Source organism: Acomys russatus, chromosome 29 (assembly GCF_903995435.1).
Source record: "Acomys russatus chromosome 29, mAcoRus1.1, whole genome shotgun sequence".
Classification (NCBI taxonomy): Eukaryota; Metazoa; Chordata; class Mammalia; order Rodentia; family Muridae; genus Acomys; species Acomys russatus.
Genome location: NC_067165.1, coordinates 5638390 through 5657050, shown reverse-complemented (window position 1 = coordinate 5657050; position 18661 = coordinate 5638390). Strand labels below are relative to the sequence as shown.

Below are 18661 nucleotides of genomic sequence, written 5' to 3'. Positions count from 1 at the left end.
CCACCACTACCTGGGCAGAGCAGGATTTCTTTCTTTCTTCAGGTTTTTTTTGAGACAGAGTCTCTCTGTGTATCCTTGTCTGTCTTGGAGCCGCTTTGTAGACCAGGCTGGCCTCAAACTCACAGCCGATCTGCCTGCCTCTGCCTCCCGAGTGCTGGGATTAAAGGCATGCGCCACCACGCCCAGTAAGAGCAGGAGTTCTTTAGAGAGGGTCTTCACCTAGGTCAATTTAGGAGGGAGGAGGCCCTGCACAGATACTAGACTTCCTATTAATGAAGGTCTGAGACACTAAGAGGTGCCTTCTTTGTCCCCCGAGTTGGTAAAGAACAAGATGAGCCTGTCACATTCATACAGCCACTGGTGACCCCCACCTATCCAAACTCACAAGAAACACATATGGTTGGGAGGCAGAGGCAGGTGGATCTCCATGAGTTCAAGGCCAGTCTGGACTACAGAGCAAGTTCCAGGACAGCCAGAGCTGTTACGCAGAGAAACCTTGTCTCCAAAAACCAAAAACCAAACCAGAACAAAAATAAACACATATGGAAACATCCCTTTCTATAGCAGAATATCCTTCGAATTAACATAACAGTGACCACCACAGTCTCCAGAGCCCTTACCCCTGCACACTTTGGTCGGAGCCCTGTGAGGAGCCGGGCAGAGCAGTGATCCCTAGGAAGCAGGGGCTTGGAGAGGGACACGATGTGCCCACGGTCATCAACAAGTCCACGAGCCCCACCCTGCCCTGCGTGGGTCCCCAAACTGCTCCCTCCCTACTCACAGGAGCATCAGGACCACAGTGGTGGTGAGGGTCCCCAAACTGCTCCCTACCTACTCACAGTAGCATCAGGACCACAATGGCGGTGATCATAAGGACTCCAGCCAGGATGCAGAGGCCCAGGAAGACAATGTCACTGGTGTCCTGGGCCACTATGGTCTCTGGGACCTCCGGGACCTCTGCCTCATCTCCCGGTGGTGCTTCCTGAAGATGCTCAGCAGTGGCAGCGTAGGGCCCAAGCCATTCAGAGCCGGACAGCAGGTGGACAGAGGCCTCCTTGCGCCTCGGCTCACAGCGCACCTCGTACTCGTGGATGTCCCCACGCCCAGCAGCAGAGAAGTCGATGTACAGTACGCTGACGATCACAGAGGTGTTATTTCTTCTCTGTGGGGTCACAGATACTTGCTCAGTCCCAAGGAGGCTCAGGCTCTCTTGGTTCCTCTAAGTATGCATAGGACTGATTCCATAGCTTAGCCATGGGTTCCTTAACCACAGAGGCCTCATCTATCAAAGGGCAGTAGGACCAGCAAGTTGGCTCAGTGGGTGAAAAATCTTGCCACCAAGCCTGACAACCTGATTTTGGTCACTGAAACCCTAACAGTGGAAGGGAAAAACCTCCCACACATTGTCCTCTGATCAACATACACACACACACACACACACACACACACACACACACACACACCCCACAAACGTAATTTAAAATAATTATAAAAGGGTGTGAAAGGCATCAGACTTGATGGGCCAGTGTTTGCTCGGGCTTCAAGGGGCTGGGGTGGATGAAAGGTAGAAATCAAAGGAACACCTAGGCTGGGCACCATAGCTTAGGGGCAGAGCACTTGACTGGCATGTGTGAGGCTCCAGGTTCAATCCCCAGTACCAGCAAAAGCACAAAAACAAAAGCAAAAATAGAAATCAAAACTAACACCATGGAGCTGAGATCACATTGGCTATACTTAAGCCACAGGTGGTGATGCCGCCTGTAATCCAGCCCTTAGAGGAGGAAGAGCACACAGAGTTCAAGGTCATTTTAAATTACATGTTAAATTCGAGGCCAGCCTAGACTTCCTCAGACTCTGTCTCAGAAGCAAACAAATAAAAGCTATCTACTGTGTGGTTCCGGTTGACTGTGTCAGTTCATTTCATAGCCCTCTTGGTGCCATCAACTTTCCCACGTTATAGATGAGGAAACCCAGGCCTAGTTAAATCCTTTGTCTGAGACCCTCAGCACATGAGCAACAGAGGTTATGGTCTTCCCCTGACCTGCCCACCTCTCACCTAAGCCATGACACTTCACTCAAACCAAAGAGTAGCTGGTCAGTCAGTTCTCACCGCGTTCTTGGCAGCTGTGACCGCTAAACCCAGAGGCAGTCATCTACCCAGAGTGAGGCCCAGAAGCAAGTCCCTGCCTCTATTTGTCAGCTATGCTCCTGTTGTATGGCCTTCCCTCGGGAGATTTTCTCCCAGTGATGTATGAAACGGAGGTCCCTACTGTTGAGGCACTGGTCACCCAAGGCCACCACCGTAGATGATCTGCCCACTCTAGATCTGGGAGGAGCCCCTGAGGAGCCCCTGAAAAACAGGACGTGAGGGGCCTGGCCCATTGCAGCTCTTCACCTCAGGGATGAAGGAATCAGGGGGTCAAGTTGCCCTAAGTGGATGACGCATGTCGGCCAGCACCTGAGAACTGGAATTTTTTTTTTCCCGAGACAGGGTTTCTCTGTGTAGCCTTGGCTGTCCTGGACTCACTTTGTAGACCAGGCTGGCCTCGAACTCACAGAGATCCACCTGCCTCTGCCTCCCGAGTGCTGGGGTTAAAGGCGTGCGCCACCACCGCCCGGCAAAGTGGGATTTTTTTCATGGGGATGCAGTGACACGAGTGTGCTTGCCACACACATGCCACATCCACAGCAGACACTGCACTCCTCAGGCTGCCCAAATTGTCCCAACCAGGGCTGCCACTTCTGAGAATATGATGTCTGAATTGTGAAGCTGCCTATACTGGAGAAAATAAATAGATGCAAATAGGAACTCCCATCACACAAGACCAAGTGCCCCCCTCGGGAAGGTTTGAGTGGCATGTCAGTTTCACGGACTAGGTGGCTTTAAGGCCTCTTCCAAGCTGCAGCTTCTGAAAGGCCCCGAATGCCACATCTCCAATTAGGCCTCTGCACCTGTGCCTCGCTTGGCCTGCTCTCTGCTCTCTAAAGGGAACTTTAGAGATTTTGAGGCACACAATCAGGACACAGGACAAAACAAAGCAGGGGCTGCGGGTGGAGGGGAACCAAAGAGAGGGTGGCCATCCACATGCTGAGGAATGGAGTGAGAGGCGTGTGGCAAGGGTGGGGAGCACGGGGCCTTGGAAAGGAAGGCAAGCCCCATGAGACTAGAAGGCTGCGAGTTCGAGGCTAAGCCCAGTGTCCTCAGACAGGTGCAGAAAGGTCAGCCTGATGCTGTGATTGTGCTTGGTCACTCATGCCTCGGTGACAGCAGCTCCTTCAGAGGCTGAGGACTAGTATGGCCTACATTAAAGGGTCTGGACTTTTATCCTTCGAAGTGGCTAATTCTGTGGTCTATGGCCTCATGTTCTGAGACAGGGTGGGGCTCGGAAACTGAGCATTCCTGAATCCCTGGCTCTAGGACTTCATGATTTCATCTCTGGGACTCTTTGTGGGTGAGAGGTGTGTGAGGATATACGTGTGTGTGTGTGTGTGTGTGTGTGTGTGTGTGTGTGTGTGTGGCAGAGCATGCGACATTGAGCCATACCAGACTGCAAAGGCCCAGGTTTCAGACTCTAACAGGGAAGACTTCCCACCCTTCCTCCCTAGACCCTTCCCTGGATCCTCCTGGGTGTTGGGGCACCGCCCAGAGACTCTCTCAGGCTCCCCTCCCACCCACCCTTCTCAGTCAGGGTCCACAGCCTCCAGAATCCAAGGAGAGAAAAAAAAATCTCATTTGCAGGCTCCACAGCTTTAGGAAGGAGGTGGATCCATACTTGAAAGGCTCATTTGTTTGTGGAGCCCGAAGATGTAGTGGGGAGGTGAGGGGAGGGGGGACCATCAGCCTGGGGAGGGTGGGCAAGCAGAGAGCAGTGGCCATGCATAGGAAAGGGATCAGGGTTTCCCTGGGGGCAGTCAGACAAAGAAAGGGGCAGGGAGGAAATTTAGGGTCGTTTGACACAAAGGTCTTTGGAAAGGGTGCCAGGAAGCCTGCATCCATGTCTGTGTGCACCACCAGGGCCAGAAGGGGAAACTGAGGATAGCAGGTGCCCTTCAGTGAGGCTCAGAGCCCATCTCGTATACTTTCCCTTTCTTACCCCTACCTGAGACTCCGTGCCACAGGTGTCAAAGCGGGCTTGGATCCGGAAGTTGCTGCCAACTTCCTGGGCTGCGCAGCTCCGGCTGCCTAGGTAAACTTTGGTCCGCTCCAGTGGGGCCAGTGCCTGGGCAGAGATGACGATCTGAAAGTCCATGCGGGAGCAGCTCACATTCATGGGCACCACTGAAACAGGAGTGGGGAGCCTGAGACCTTAGGGCTAAGTCAGACTGCATCACTCCTAGCCCTTCTGGAAGGACGGCAGACACGGAACAGAACCCCAGAGGAGGGAAGGTGCCAATGATATGCTACCGGACTCCCCTGGGATATTTTATGTGCCTGTGCTCCATTGAGCCCCTGGGTTTGTGAGCTCTTAGGGCGTGTAGTGTGACCGTGCTGGATGGAGCCTGCGAGTGAGGGGAGACTGACTCTTCACCACAATGAAACACTCAGCCCTGAGCCACACGCCCAGCAGCTCACCCCATCATGCAGTTAATACAGTCCTCTGAGCAGTACACACAGACACAGACATGAAAAAGCCAGCCACACCACAGCTTACACAGGAGAATGAATGTGTGAAATACACAGGAGTGCTATGAAAGACAATCAAGCAAAGACAGAAGAAAAGGGGAGGTGTGTGGCTCTGATGCAGGTGGGGGAGGGGACCCCAGTTGTCCCTCTCTGTGATGGCCTTGGATGGTGAGTACACCACTAGCCCCTTCAGTTTTGAAAACAAATCTCTGAGAATCGACACTGCCTGTTTTGGCTGAGTTTGTTCAGACTTGGGTGGGTGGGTGGGGCAGTCGGGGTTCCCCAGTTAGCAGTCTGCTCATTACTATATGTCAGCTCCCCGGCATGCTCTGTGCTGTGTGAGAGAGAGCGCGGAAGTCTCAGTGTCTAGGGCTGCAGGAACAAGGGTGCATGCAAGGCAAAGGCAGGTGGGGGTTGGTAGCTAGCTGGAAGAAAAAAAAAAAAAAAAAAAAAAAAGAGAGACCTGGCAGGCAGAAGCCTGGATCCCTTAGCCCTCTCCGGGAAATGGCTCAGACATATTTCAACCTCGGGTGTCTGGGCAGGCAGGGATTTATGGGTCCGCTGTCTCCCACGATGATCTCGGTGGCGCTGAACTGTGTGTCACCCCTGATTGATGCCGAGGCTGCCCTCCCCGTGGAGAGGCTGCCTACAGCCTGGGCCCCATCTGCTGCTGGTCCAGCGTCAGTACCCTGTTCTGACCCTAGGCTCCCACCGGGACCTGTGTGGGGAGTACAGAAGGTCCTGGAACAGGAGCCAGGATGACAGCCGCCCCCACCCTCATCTCCAGAGACGCTGCAAGAAAAGGGGGCGGGGGTGGGGGTGGGGTCTAAATCACTAAGCAGTGGCCAGGCAAGCTGGACTCTGAAGAACCTTCAATTCAGGTCTCTGCTGTACAGGCGGGAAACTCAGAACCTGAAGGCCAAAAGGGATGCTCCAGGTCAGGGGGAGTCGGGGGCGGGGCCGGGGGCGGGGACAGAAGCCAGCCGGCACCTGCTCTTACAGCATTTTCCTTGTCCATGTCTTGTACAACCCAGTCCACGTTGCAAAGAAAAGTTAGGAAAGCCTCAATACCAGCTCCCCCAGCCACCTCTGCAGCAAAAGCACAGCCATGGGACTGTTTTCAAACAGTGACCCTGCCGGGTGTGGTGGCGCATGCCTTTAATCCCAGCACTCTGGGGTAGGGGGCTGGGGTGGGAGTGGGGGTTGGGGGTTGGGACTTGGGGGGTGGGAGTAGTGGCAGAGGCAGGAGGATCTCTGTGAGTTCAAGGCCAACTTGGTCTACAAAGGGAGCTCCAGGACAGTCAGAGCAGTTACACAGAGAAACTCTGTCTAGAAAAACAAACAAACAAGCAAAACCAAACAAACAAAGAAACAAAACACCAAAGAAAAGAAAAGAAAACAGAGTGACCCAAGACCAAACATTGAGAGTGCCTACACAGCTGGGTGAGGTCAAGTAAGTGCCCTTTCTCCAGTTGGCACTTCTGGATAATATGGGCAGGACTAGTGGCATCTCAGTGTTTCACCTAACACTTAACACTGATCATGTGACTTTACCAGATCAAACATCCAAGAGTCAGCGAGCCCCCAGAAAAGGAGACGGGTGGGGAATAAGTTAAGAATCATGGAGTGAGGAGCTATGAAAAGACAGTTCTAGGGCAGTGGAAATAAGCGAGGGCCACACCGGAGTGACCTCAAAGGTCCTCAGAGTAGGTGACTGAGTAGGGCCTAGAGGAGACCATGGAGGGCTTGTGTCACAGTGAAGCCAGGAAGGAGAGAGGGCACAGAGCTCCCCAGGACCCACACCCTCAACCCAGCTGACCTCCAATGTAGGCCACAGAGAAGCCTCTGCCAGAGGTGCTTCGGTCAGTGTGGAGGAGAAGCAGCAGCTGGTTGTGACGTGAGGTGACAGGTGGGGGCAGGTGATGACCACACCACTTCCCCAGGAGCTGTGCCTCTTCACTGGCCCCGTCAAAGGCCGCCAGATGGTCAAAATCACAGGTTCTGGTCAGGCTGTTGGGCTCCTCCAAGCCTAGGTCCAGGATGAACACCCTGACCCGGTAGCCGGGGGGCAGGCGGATGGTCCAGTGGCACCGGATATTGTTGGGGTAGGAGCCAGGGTACTGTGGGCTGGAGAAGTTTCCACGCACAGCTGTGAATACCTCCTGGCATTCTCCTGGGGAGGAAGAAGTAAGAGTCACGCAGGAGCGGGCTGGAGAGGTCGCTCAGAGGTTAAGAGCACTGTCTGTTCTTCTAAAGGTCCTGAGTTCAATTCCCAGCAACCACATGGTGGCTCACAACCCACTATAATGAAATTTGGTGCCCTCTTCTGGTGCGCAGACACACATGCAGACAGAATACCATACAAATAATAAATCTTAAAAAAAAAAAAGTCACACACATAATAAATGATACATAAATAAAGTCTCCAGCCTGAGGTGCCACTGGGAGGTGGCAGAGCCCTTAGGGGGTGCGGCCAACTGGCAGGAAGTTGGCTCACTGAGGGAATGCCCTCAAAACGGGCACTAGGGCCCCAATCCTTTTCTTTTTCTGTCTCTGCTTCCTGGCTGTCATGAGGGAGCAGCTTTTGTTCCCCTCTTTGCTCCCTCCCATTTTCTCTGCCTCACCACAGGCCCAGAGACCACAGGCTGACACTCCCTGGACCTCTGACACTGTGAGCCAGGGTGAGCCTTTCCCCTGTGCCTCACATATCCTTCTCTCTCAGGTATAGAGAGCTAATGTTCTGCCTACATACCAGCCTTGCTCTCAGCCATCAGCCTTCCGCCCTCTGTGCTTTTGGCACATACCGCTCATGTCCCTTGGCTGATTTCTTCAAGGCTCTGCTCAATTCCTCCTCCAGGAAGTCCCCCATGATTCTACCTGTGATCAGTCATGACAGTAGCTCATCACGGTGTTACCCATCTTCCCCAATGGGCTGTGGAGTCTCTGAAGTGCACCCATTTTCCTGTGCACATGGCACATGTAGTGCATTCCAGGCACAAGGCTAAGGAGCTAGCAGGGCAACAGGCAGGGGGATGGACAGAAGGGGCAGGTGGCAGATGAGAGTGTGAAGGAATTCTCTAAGTGGTTCTCAACCTTCCTAATGCTGTGACCCTTTTATATGGTTCCTTTGTGGTGACTTGTCCTCCCCCAACCATAACATTATTTTCATTGATAGTTCAGAACTGTAATTTCCGTACTGTTATAAATCATAATGTAAAAATCTGACGTGCAGAATATCTGCTCTACAACCCCTGTGAAAATGGATCATTCAACACCTAAGGAGTCATGACCCACAGGTTGAGAACCCCTGCTCTAACTAAGGTGGTTAGAAGGGACTGATATCCCACCTGAGCAAAAGGTCTTAGAAAGGGCCTTAGGCCTTGACGCTGGCCTAGAAGGGTGCGTTAGATCATTCCAGATGCAGTGCAGCAAATTCAAACCCTGGACACAAGGAAGCATCAACCGAAGCCCCAAACAAAGCAGTGGACAGGAGTTCACAGACACAGGGGTCGGCATCGCCTTGGCCCCTCCTACCTGAGAAGTAGTGGGCCTTGAAGCCCCGGCCTCCAATGTTGAAGTCAGACTTGAAGACCACCTGCAACTCGTGGCTCAGGGACACGAGGGTGGGGGGTCTGGTGCGGCCACAGTAGTGGTGCCCGTGGGCGGGGCCAGGCACTCCAAGCACAGCCACGTAGTCATACGTGCACTCATTGCTGTCCTCAACCTGGAAGTCCACGAACACCAGCTTGACAGCGGCAGGTCCCGAGGCACGGATCAGCCAGTGGCACTCCACATCGTTGGGATAGTTGTTGGGGTAGTCGGGGCTGCTGAGGACCCCTGACAGGCCGGTCAGGACACCACCGCACACATCTGCAAGGGAGCCCATTTGAGATGACCTCTTCTCTGGGGGGGGGGACCAGGCACCCCAAAATGCTACTTCACAAGCACTCAGGCATGGCACCCTCAGATCTCACTCACCTTCTGCAGTGAGAGGTCAAGTAATTTATCTGTCTAGCCTGAGCTCAGCCAGGTAGGCCCAGAGATAAAAGATCTGAATACAAGAGGTTTATTTGGAGGTCTAGAATCCCCAGGTGGGAGTAAGGGGATAAGATGAGATGGGGAAGTGTGTGCTTAAGGGGGGCTGCTGAACCCCACTAGGGAGTTCTGAGGCTGGAGCAAAGCATACATCTGAGCGATGTCATTGCAGGAATGTCATTGCAGCAGCATGCGGGATAGGAAGTTATCCACTAACTATGTGATGGTTTGAAGGAAAATGCCCTCCTCCATAGGCTCATATATTTGAATATTTTCTCTCCAGTTTCGGGGGAGACTGTTTGGGAAGGATCAGGAGATGTGGCCTTGTTGGAGGAAGTGCTTTGCTTGGGGGCAGGCTTTGAGCTTTCAAAAGGCCATGCCATTTCCAGGTGGCTAACGCTCTGCTTCAGGCTTACAGATCAAGAGGTAAGCTCTCCGCCACTGCTCCAGCGCCATGCCTGCCTGCCTGCCTGCCTGCTGCCGTGCTCCCTGCCTTGGTGGTCATGGACTCTAACCCTCTGCAACCCATGAACTCTAAATTAAACATTTTCTTTTAGAAGTTGTCTTGGGCATGGTGTTCTATCACAGCAATTAAAAAAAAAAAAAAAGAAAGAAACACAAACGAAGTCCTCAGAGACATGGAGATCGGCAGGATAACAACCTCAGTGGATGGATGCTCAAACTTCATTCTTTTTTTCTTTTTTTTAATTTATGTCCATTGGTGTGGAAGTGACAGATGTTGGTGTTACAGACAGTTGTGAGCCGCTATGTGGGTGCTGGGAATTGAACCCGGGTCCTTTGGAAGAGCAGGCAGCGCTCTTAACCACTGAGCCATCCCTCCAGCCCTCAGACTTCATTCTTATGCTGCATTTCCAGTGTGCGTGCATGTGCGTGTGAGGGCACCCGTACATGTGCCGGAGAGAGAAAGAGAGTGAGCGAGCAGGCGTGTGCCTGTGTGTGGGACAGTACGTGTGTGTGTTCACATGTATGTGAGGGTGTTCATGCCCATGCAGGTGCATGTATGTTTGGAGGTCAGAGGACATCAGATATCCCTCTCTGTCACTCTCTGCTGTCTCCTTGAGGTGTGTCTCTCTCTGAACCCAAAGCTTGTTAATTTTCAGCCTCAGCACCAGGGTCACAGATGTACATAGCCATGCCTGGCATCTCTTGTGGATGCTGGGGGTCCAAAAGCCACTTACCCACAGAGCAATCTCCCAGCCCACCTACCTTTTAGTGTAATAAAAGACAGAAAGCCAGGTGTGGTGGCGCACGCCTTTAATCCCAGCACTCAGGAGGCAGAGGCAGGTGGATCACTGTGAGTTCGAGGCCAGCCTGGTCTACAAAGTGAGTCCAGGACAGCCAAGGCTAACACAGAGACTCTGTCTCGAAAAACAAAAACAAAAAACAAAAAAACAAAACAAAAGACAGAATACAAAGCTACACATCTTATACATAAATGTTTAGCTCAGTGAGGTCCATCAATATTCACTGTTTCACAGTGACTGGCTTTTCTTTCTTTCTTTCTTTCTTTCTTTCTTTCTTTCTTTCTTTCCTTTTTAAAGATTTATTTATTATTATGTATACAGTGTTCTGCCTGCATATATACTGGCAGGCCAGAAGAGGGCACCAGATTTCATTATAGATGGTTGTGAGCCACCATGTGGTTGCTGGGAATTGAACTCAGGACTTTTGGAAAAGTAGTCAGGGCTCTTAACCTCTGAGCCATCTCTCCAGCCCTCAGTGACTGGCTTTTCAAGAGTGGATGTTGGAAATGTGAGCCTGGGGCCAGAACAATAAGTTGGCTGTTAAAGTGTTTGCTGAGCAGCATAAGGACCTGAATCCCCACAAAAGTCAGGCATTGTGGCTCGAACTTGTAACCTTAGGGCTGGGGAGGTAGAGACAGGTTGATCACTGGGGCTCACAGGCCAGCAGCCATTCTAGGCTAATTAGAGAGCCCCGGGAGGATGGATGGACACACACACACACACACACACACACACACACACGCATACACACACACATGCACGGATGCACACAATTGTGAACTTGTGGAATAAATGCATATCATTAAAATACTACCTTTATCTTTTTACATCTCAAAGATTAACAAGACAGCTCTGTCTGTGATCTGCTATTCCTGTTTGTAAAAATGCTGGAAAGCACTGCATGTGGTGTCAGGATTTAACGTCCTAGGACCTCCCCAGATTTAAGGTCCTCATGATTGAGTCAGATCAGCCCTCTTGCTCTTGTGTCTTTTTGTTTTTTGTTTGTTTTTGGTTTTGTTTTTCTTTTCAAGACAAGGTTTCTCTGTGTAGTCTGGGGTATCCTGGACTTGCTTTGTAGACCAGCCTGGCCTCGAACTCACAGCAATCCGCCTGCCTCTGCCTCCTGAGTGCTGGAATTAAAGGCATATGCTACCACTTGCTCTTGTGTCTTAACACCCCACAGTCTGTGCTTCTAAACTCAGCAGGGGCAGCTGTCCTCCCTAGTGCGGAAGTGGGGGTGGACCTGTGGATATGGGCAATGTGGCAGTCTTGCTTGGGCTGACACGGAGGCATCTGATCTTGTCCTGGGGAGAACTTTTGGGTGTGTGCACAAGAGCTCAAAGATGGGAGGGAGGAGGCAGGGAGAAAGGTGAAGAGCAGGGCGGGGCTCCACCTCAGGAGGCTGGGGCTAGGCCTGCTGGGAGAAGTCAGCAAGGAAGAAGCCCTGGTGAGGGATGCACAGTGAGGGATGCACGGTGAGGGATGCACGGTGAGGGATGCACGGTGAGAGAAGGAAGCAAGTTGGCACACACAGCCCCCCCCCCCCGGCCCCCGATGCCCTGGGTCCAGGCAGGGGAGAGGCAGAGGCCACAGGACATCAACAGCAGGAAAAACAGCTGGGATCCTCCTGTGGCCTGATGCCACACCAAGGGAGAAGGAAGCCACCTTTGTCCTCAGAGACTGTGTGAGTGGAGGACCTCCCCTGTGCCCGGCTTCCCTCCTGGCTGCAGTTGGGGTCAACCTTTCTGCCGAGGGCCCCCTGACCTTTCTGGTAGCCTGCAGAAAAGCCTCGGCTAGCCACGTGCTTGTCTGAGTGGAAAACGACCGACATGACATGCCAGGAGGAGGTGAAGGGCGGTGGGGGCACCTGGCCGCAGAATCTGCCCAGTAGATTTCCCTTGTCCCCGGAGGCCCCGTTGTAGATTTCCAGGAAGTCAAAGTCGCAGGTGTCATGGTACTCCAGGTCAAAGGCGTGGAAGCTGAGCAGCACTGAGGACCCCTCGGCCACCACGATCAGCCAGCTGCACTCTGTGTTGTACGGGTACAGGCTTGGGAAGTTGGGACTGGAGAAGTTTCCAGATGGCGCTGAGAGCACACCCCCACACTTGACACCTGAGGCAAGAGAAGAGGGTGGCTCAGAGGTGGCTCTGGGGGTCTTGGCTACAGGAGAGAAGCCTAGGTCCTTGAGGGTGAAAATAAAACAGGACAGGGTCTCAAGTCACTCTGGATGCATGCCTGAGCTCGCTCAAGCATGCAGACATCTTTCAGACACTGGAGAAGCATTTTTTCTAGTCACTCAACAAATATTGTTTGAGCCCTGGGCAGCACCCAGTGCAAGGACAGCAGGGATTGCCACCTTGCTCTCAGAGCATGCGTGTTTCGGTGGGAGGACAGTAAATATAAATAGAATGTGAAACAGACAGGAGAGTCATAAGGTCCGGGAATAACCACAAAGCAAGTGAAGCCAGGTGTGGTGACACACACCCTGAACCCCAGCATTAGGGAGGCAGAGGCAGACAGATCTCTGGGAGTCCAGGAACAGTCTGGGCTACATAGTAAGTTTGGGGCTAACCTGGGCTACACAGAGAACCTATCTCAAAAATAAATACACATAGTAAATAAATAGAAAATAGTAAGTACTTTTAAAAGGAAACAATGAAAGGCTGTTAGAAAAGCCGATTTGACAACATTTTCTTTTTAATGTTTTTTTGAGACGGGGTTTCTCTGTGTAGCCTTGGCTGTCCTGGACTTGCTTTGTAGGTCAGGCCAGCTTTGAACTCATCGCGATCGAACTGCCTCTGTCTGTCCAGTGCTGGGATTAAAGGTGTGCACCACCAGGCCTTTTTTTTTTTTTTTTTTTTTTTTTTTTTTGGTTTTTCCAGACACGGTTTCTCTGCCTGCCTCCCGAGTGCTGGGATTAAAGGTGTGCACAACCATGCCTGGCTTGATTTGACAACCTTTAATGAAATACTAGATTAGATAGCACCATTAATGTCTGCTGTACCACCAAGGAAAAGTTTGACCAGAGGGAAAACCTAGCTCGTCGGCCACACAGGTATGCTCTGCGAAGCTCACTCAGTGTTGTTAAGCTTCTGGAAAACAGGTAAATTTTGCTTTGGTTTTAACAGCAGGGTGACACTGAGTAGCCTCAGACCAGTTTCAAATGCTGAGATTATAAGTGTGGGCCAGTACACCTGGTGCAAATGTCTGAAAAACATCATTAAAAAGATCCAAGTCTAGAATAGTAGCACACACCTGTAAGGGAAGTATTCAGGAGGCTGGGGCAAGAGGATGGTAAATTTTAGGCAAGCCTGAGCTACAGACAATAACCATGACCCAAAAACATAAGAGCAACAACTATAGTAACAAGCAACAGAGTTGACAGAGACAGGAGGGAAACGAGGGAGGGCAGGTGAAGCAATCAGGAGGTGTGCTTGTGGGTTTGAACACGCCAAAGAACAGATTTAATAAATAAAAAATAAGCCAAGATGGAACTTCATATGGTAGACTGCTATACAATTTGAAATGCATATACCATCACTTAGTTTGGGTTTTTTTGTTTTTGTTTTTTTTTTGTTTTTGTTTTTGTTTTTTTTTTTGAGGTAAAGTCTTAGCTATATAGTCCAGGCTACCTTTGAACTGCAGATCCTTTTGCCTCATCCTTCTGGATGCTAGAATGAGAAGTGCGTGTGTGTGTGTGTGTGTGTGTGTGTGTGTGTGTGTGTGTGTGTGTGTGTGTGTGTGTGTGTGTGCGCGCGTGTCTGTCTGTCTGTCTGTCTGTCTGTCTGTCTGTCTGTATTTGTGTATGTACTCCTGGACTCAAGTGATTCTTCTGCCTCAGCCTCCCCAGTGTCTAGGACTACATGTACCACACGACCCCCTACATTAAAAAAGAAACAAGACACAATCAAACAAATGCATGTTTTCTGTTTTGAGTCAGAGTTTTTCTATGCAGCTCTGGTTAGCCTGGAACTCACTATGTAGACCAGTCTGGCTTCAAAATTACTTTGGATGCTCCTGTGTTGGTTCCCGAGTGCTGGGATTGCAGCCTGTACCACTGCATCCAGCTAAAGGACCGCGTGTGTATGTGTGTGCGTGTGTCTGCACAAGTGTGCATGTGAGGCCAGAGTTTAACTTTAGATGTTCCTTAGAGGCTATCCATCTTGTGTTTTGAGACAAGTTCTCTTATTGGCCTAGAGCTCACCAAGTAGGCTCGGCTGTCTGCCCCGTGCCCCTGGGATCTGCTTGTTCCCACCTTCCCAGCCCTGGGATTGCAAGCATGACCTATCCCATGGCCTCTGGATCTTGAACTCAGGTCCTCTTGCTTGCATGGCAAGCACTTTACTAACCAAGCTACCACCCCAGCTTATAAAGGAACACTAAAGAAACTTTAAAAGGGCTGGAGAGATGGCTCAGTGGATAAGAGCACCGCCTGCTCTTCCAAAGGTCCTGAGTTCAATCCCCAGAAACCACATGGTGGCTCACAACCATCTGTGATGTGATGTGGTGCCCTCTTCTGGCCTGCAGGTGTACATGCAGACAGAACAATGTGTACATAATAAATAAATCTTTAAAAAAAAAAAAAAAAGAAACTTTAAAAATTAGTTTTGCAGCGGGTGAGGGGGAGGAGGAATGGGAGGATACAAGGGATGGGATAAACATTGAGATGTAACAAGAATAAATTAATTTTAAAAAAAGGGAAAAAATAAAATAATGAAAAAAAAATTAGTTTTGCAGCTGGAGAGATGGCTCAGTGGTTAGGAATCAGTTTGATTCCCAGAATCTACATGGCAGCTCACAACGGTCTATAACTCTAGTTGTTGGGGATCTGACACCTTCCTCCTGGCCTCCACAGGCACCAGGCATACTAAGGGTACACAGACATACACACGGGCAAACTACCCACACACATAAGACAAAAATAAGTATTTAAAATGTAAATTTTATTTATTACTATGTGTTCACACATGTGTGTGCACCGTGGGGGTGGGGGAAATGCCACGGCACCATGTGGAAACTCTGGATAGGTGTACGTGGCTTCTAAGGATCAAACTCAGGCCATCAAACTCTTGAGACAAGTGTTTTTAGTTGCCAAGGCCTCTGACTGGCCCCACAAAGGAAAATCATTCTTTTTTTTAAGTATTTATTTTTGTTTTAAATTATGTGTGTTTACATGAGTCTCTATGGGAGTGTGCACATGAGTGTAGGTGCCCATGGAGGCCAGAGGTGTCGGACGCCCCTTGAACTAGAGTAACCAGGACTTGTGAGCCACCTGATGACATGGGTACTGGGGACAGAGTCAGCTCCCTGGAAGCGCAGCCAGTGCTCTTAACTACTGAGCCTTCTTGCCAGCCCCAGGAACAGTCTTTTTCCTTTTTTTTTTGTTTTGTATTGTTTTTGTTTTGTTTTGTTTTGTTTTTGGGGTTTTTTTGTTTTGTTTTGTTTTTTTGAGACAGGGTTTCTCTGTGTAGACCTAGCTGTCCTGGAACTCACTCTGTAGACCAGGCTGGCCTTGAACCCAGAGATCTGCCTGCCTCTGCCTCCCAAGTGCTGAGATTACAGCCGTGGGCCACCACCTGGCTTAGGAACATCATTCTTCTTCTTCTTCTTCTTCTTCTTCTTCTTCTTCTTCTTCTTCTTCTTCTTCTTCTTCTTCTTCCTCTTCCTCCTCCTCCTCCTCCCCCCCTCCTCCTCCTCCTCATTCTTCTTTTTTGTTTTTTTGTTTTTTGGTTTTTGTTTTTTGAGACAGGGTTTCTCTGTGTAGCCTTGGCTGTCCTGGACTCACTTTGTAGACCAGGCTGGCCTTGAACTCACAGCAATCCGCCTGCCTCTGCCTCCCGAGTGCTGGGATTAAAGGCGTGTGCCACCACCTCCCGGCTACATTCTTAACAGCATCATGAGGCTCCATTCGGCCAAGCCAGGGATGAAGAAACTTCTGTGAGATTAAACAATCCCAGTGCTTCAACAGTAAATGGTGAGGGGGCATCCTCTCTTCTGACTTGTGGGACCCAGGGCCTCCTGTTTCAGACACTGCTTTGGGCTCCTATGATAAATCTGACCTGTGGGGGAGAGTAATTGTTCCAGGCCAGGCTCCAGCTCTTCTCAGAATGCCTGGGCGGGGGTGGGGGGGTCTCTTCCTCCTTGGTCCCTAGGCTGGCAGTGGGAGCACTGGGGGTCCAAGTTCAGGGCTGTGAAAAACTATCCACACATGGCAGGAGCCACATGGAAAAATAAATGGCCCTGGGTCAAGAGACCCTGCCTGCCTCAGGATCAGCTCTGCTCCCCCACCCCCACCCCCTCACCCCCGTTACAGAGCCCAAGGAACCTTCCGGTCTAAGTGTGTCTGCTTGGGTCCTGTCACTTGCAGCCAAAAGAACCCTCAAAAAAGTCCCTGGGAGAAAGACATAGCACACCGAAGGTCTGTGCTGATTTGCACTGAGCACCCCATCCAGGCAAGCTCACAGAACTGAGAGAGTCAGGCAAGGCATGGGGGTATGGGGGCAGCGGCATTAGGGAGGGGTGAGACCCACAGAGGAGGTGACATGTGCAGAGTGGGAAGAAAGATTGCACTTACTGGTAAAGATGGGGGGTGTAGGACTCCATCACCTAGCCTCTGTGGACTTCAGCCATGCACCTGGGAAGTAGGGTGCTACCCTTGTGCTTACGCAGTGCTACAAGTGACAGGAAGATGGAGACACTGCAAGGGCCGTGCAGGGGCCAGGTCACATGATTTGTTCCCTGTCTGGGCAGGCTGGTGCCAGGAATGGTGTCTGATTCATAGTCTTATGGCAAGAAGATAGAGGGACCTATTTTCCAGTGTCCACTCTTGTTCTTCCCCCAATGCTGACCATACATGTGTCAGAGTGGAACTCCTGTGGCCTAGGTGGCCCTGGGCACCAGCACAAGTGGACATCTTGCCTATCAACATCCAGCCAGGCACACTAACCCTCAGGATCACACCAAACCACCCAAGCATTAGACGTTAGTAAAACAGAACTAAGCTGGGAGGGGTGCCACATGCCTTTAACCCCAGCACTCGAGGGGGTGGGGGAAGAGGCAGGCAAATCTCTGAGAGTTCAAGGCCAGCCTGGTCTACAAAGTGAGTTCAGAATAGCCAGGGCTAACTCTGTCTGGAAAAATCGAAAAACCAAATCAAACCAAAAGAAAACAAAAACATCCCTCCCCGCCCCTCAAAAAAAAAAAAACCCTCTCCCGCCACGCAGCCATGGGCTTAGACCCTGAGGTGCCCAATCCATTTCTGCAGTAGAGTGACTGGCAAGCCACATCTTCTCTCTTGGCTGCTAGTTGAGCTTGAGGAAGACAGGTTATAAGGGGCTACTTGCTGATGTATACACACACACACACACACACACACACACACACACACAAGTTCACACATTGCAGAATGGCGGAATGATTTCACAAGCTTTATAAATGACACCGCAGGATCAGAGTGACACAAAGCTCCTAGGATCACATCCTGGGGGGTGGGGGTGGGGGAGGAGCTCTGGGAGCGTCCGAGCCCAACAGAGTATGAGGAGGGCTTTATTGAGGAAGTGGCAGGACTTAGACTTTAAGGGTGAACAAAAGAGGAAAGGAGACTGTGACTAGACATTGGCTCAGTGGCTAAAGCCTCTTGCCACCTAGCCTGGCCACTTGAAAATAATCCCCCAGCACACACGGTGGACAGAGAGAACCACCTCCCAACAGCTTGTCCTCCGACCTCCAACGAGTGTGCTGCAGCACGGCCATGTGCATGCACCCTCTACACACACAGTAAATGTAATTGAGAAAGTATTGTAAAAAGAGAAACAAGATTCTTCCAGGAGATTCCAGGAAAGAACTTCTCCCCAGGCAGAGGGACAGTGGGGGCATTCTGAGGAAGAGTTGGGGTTCCCAGCAAAGGACACAGACACACTGGAGCCAGCACGCCAGGAGCACCGAATGGCACAGTGAAGAACTTGGCACCGCTGGCTGCAGTGGGAAGTACAGCAGGCTCCCAGAACAGAGGGGCCTTCCCACTGTGAGCCTTCCACACCTCAGAGCCATTCCCTTCATGGGCAGCACCGGCAACTGCGTGGCCCTGAACCTGGGCCCTTGAGCCTTGAATTTCTTCGGCTAGAAAAAAGGGCCAGTTGTCACCCGGGACTTCCTCCTGCTGATTAAATACTCCTTTGTATGTGAAGCTGAGAGCAGGCCTCGCTCAGTGCCGCCCTCCATTTCTCAGGAGCAAGCACACACCCAACCCAGCCAGGTCCCCAAATGAGGGGGGTGGGGGTCTTGCTTTCTGACTTGAGCTTCCCGAGGCCCTGGTTCCTCTGCACCCTCCTTCCTCCTCCCAGCTGTGAGCTGCCAGATCACCTACCTTCCATGGCTTGGGTCCCAGGGCGTGAGTCCAGCAGTACCGCTGCCAGCAATAGGCAGGCCCCCAGCTCAGCCAGCATCTCCTCACCAGGGGGATCCCCCTACCGAGGCTGAGTTCAGGGGTCAGGATCCAAGGGTCTGAGAGGGGAAAGAGAGGTGAGGCCAGAAGGGCCCCCCAAGTAAATGGTGATGTGAATAATTCATCGGGCCCTTGAATTAGTAAGCTGATCCCAGGTGCTTCCTTCACTCCTCACTGAGGTGACGGATCTTGTGTCAGCAGGTTGACACATACTGAGAACGGCAATGGCCACCCTGCATCTGGAAGAAGAGCAGGGTGGGCCTGCTCCTGGGTGGTGGACAAAAGGCCTAAATT

At 51.3% G+C, this 18661-nt stretch overlaps 1 protein-coding gene across 1 annotated transcript; it reads right to left on the bottom strand.

Annotated features, from left to right (window-relative positions):
• Positions 1–441: 441 nt before the first annotated feature.
• On the bottom strand, positions 442–18368 carry Cdcp2 (CUB domain containing protein 2). Its single transcript, XM_051171636.1, has 7 exons — positions 18290–18368; positions 11689–12036; positions 8159–8494; positions 6444–6797; positions 4101–4279; positions 832–1162; positions 442–773 (listed from the first exon to the last, which is right to left on the bottom strand). The coding sequence occupies exons 1-6, from the start codon at positions 18366–18368 to the stop codon at positions 836–838; spliced, it is 1623 nt and encodes a 540-aa protein (XP_051027593.1). The 3' UTR covers positions 442–773; positions 832–835.
• Between the last annotated feature and the right edge of the window lie 293 nt (positions 18369–18661).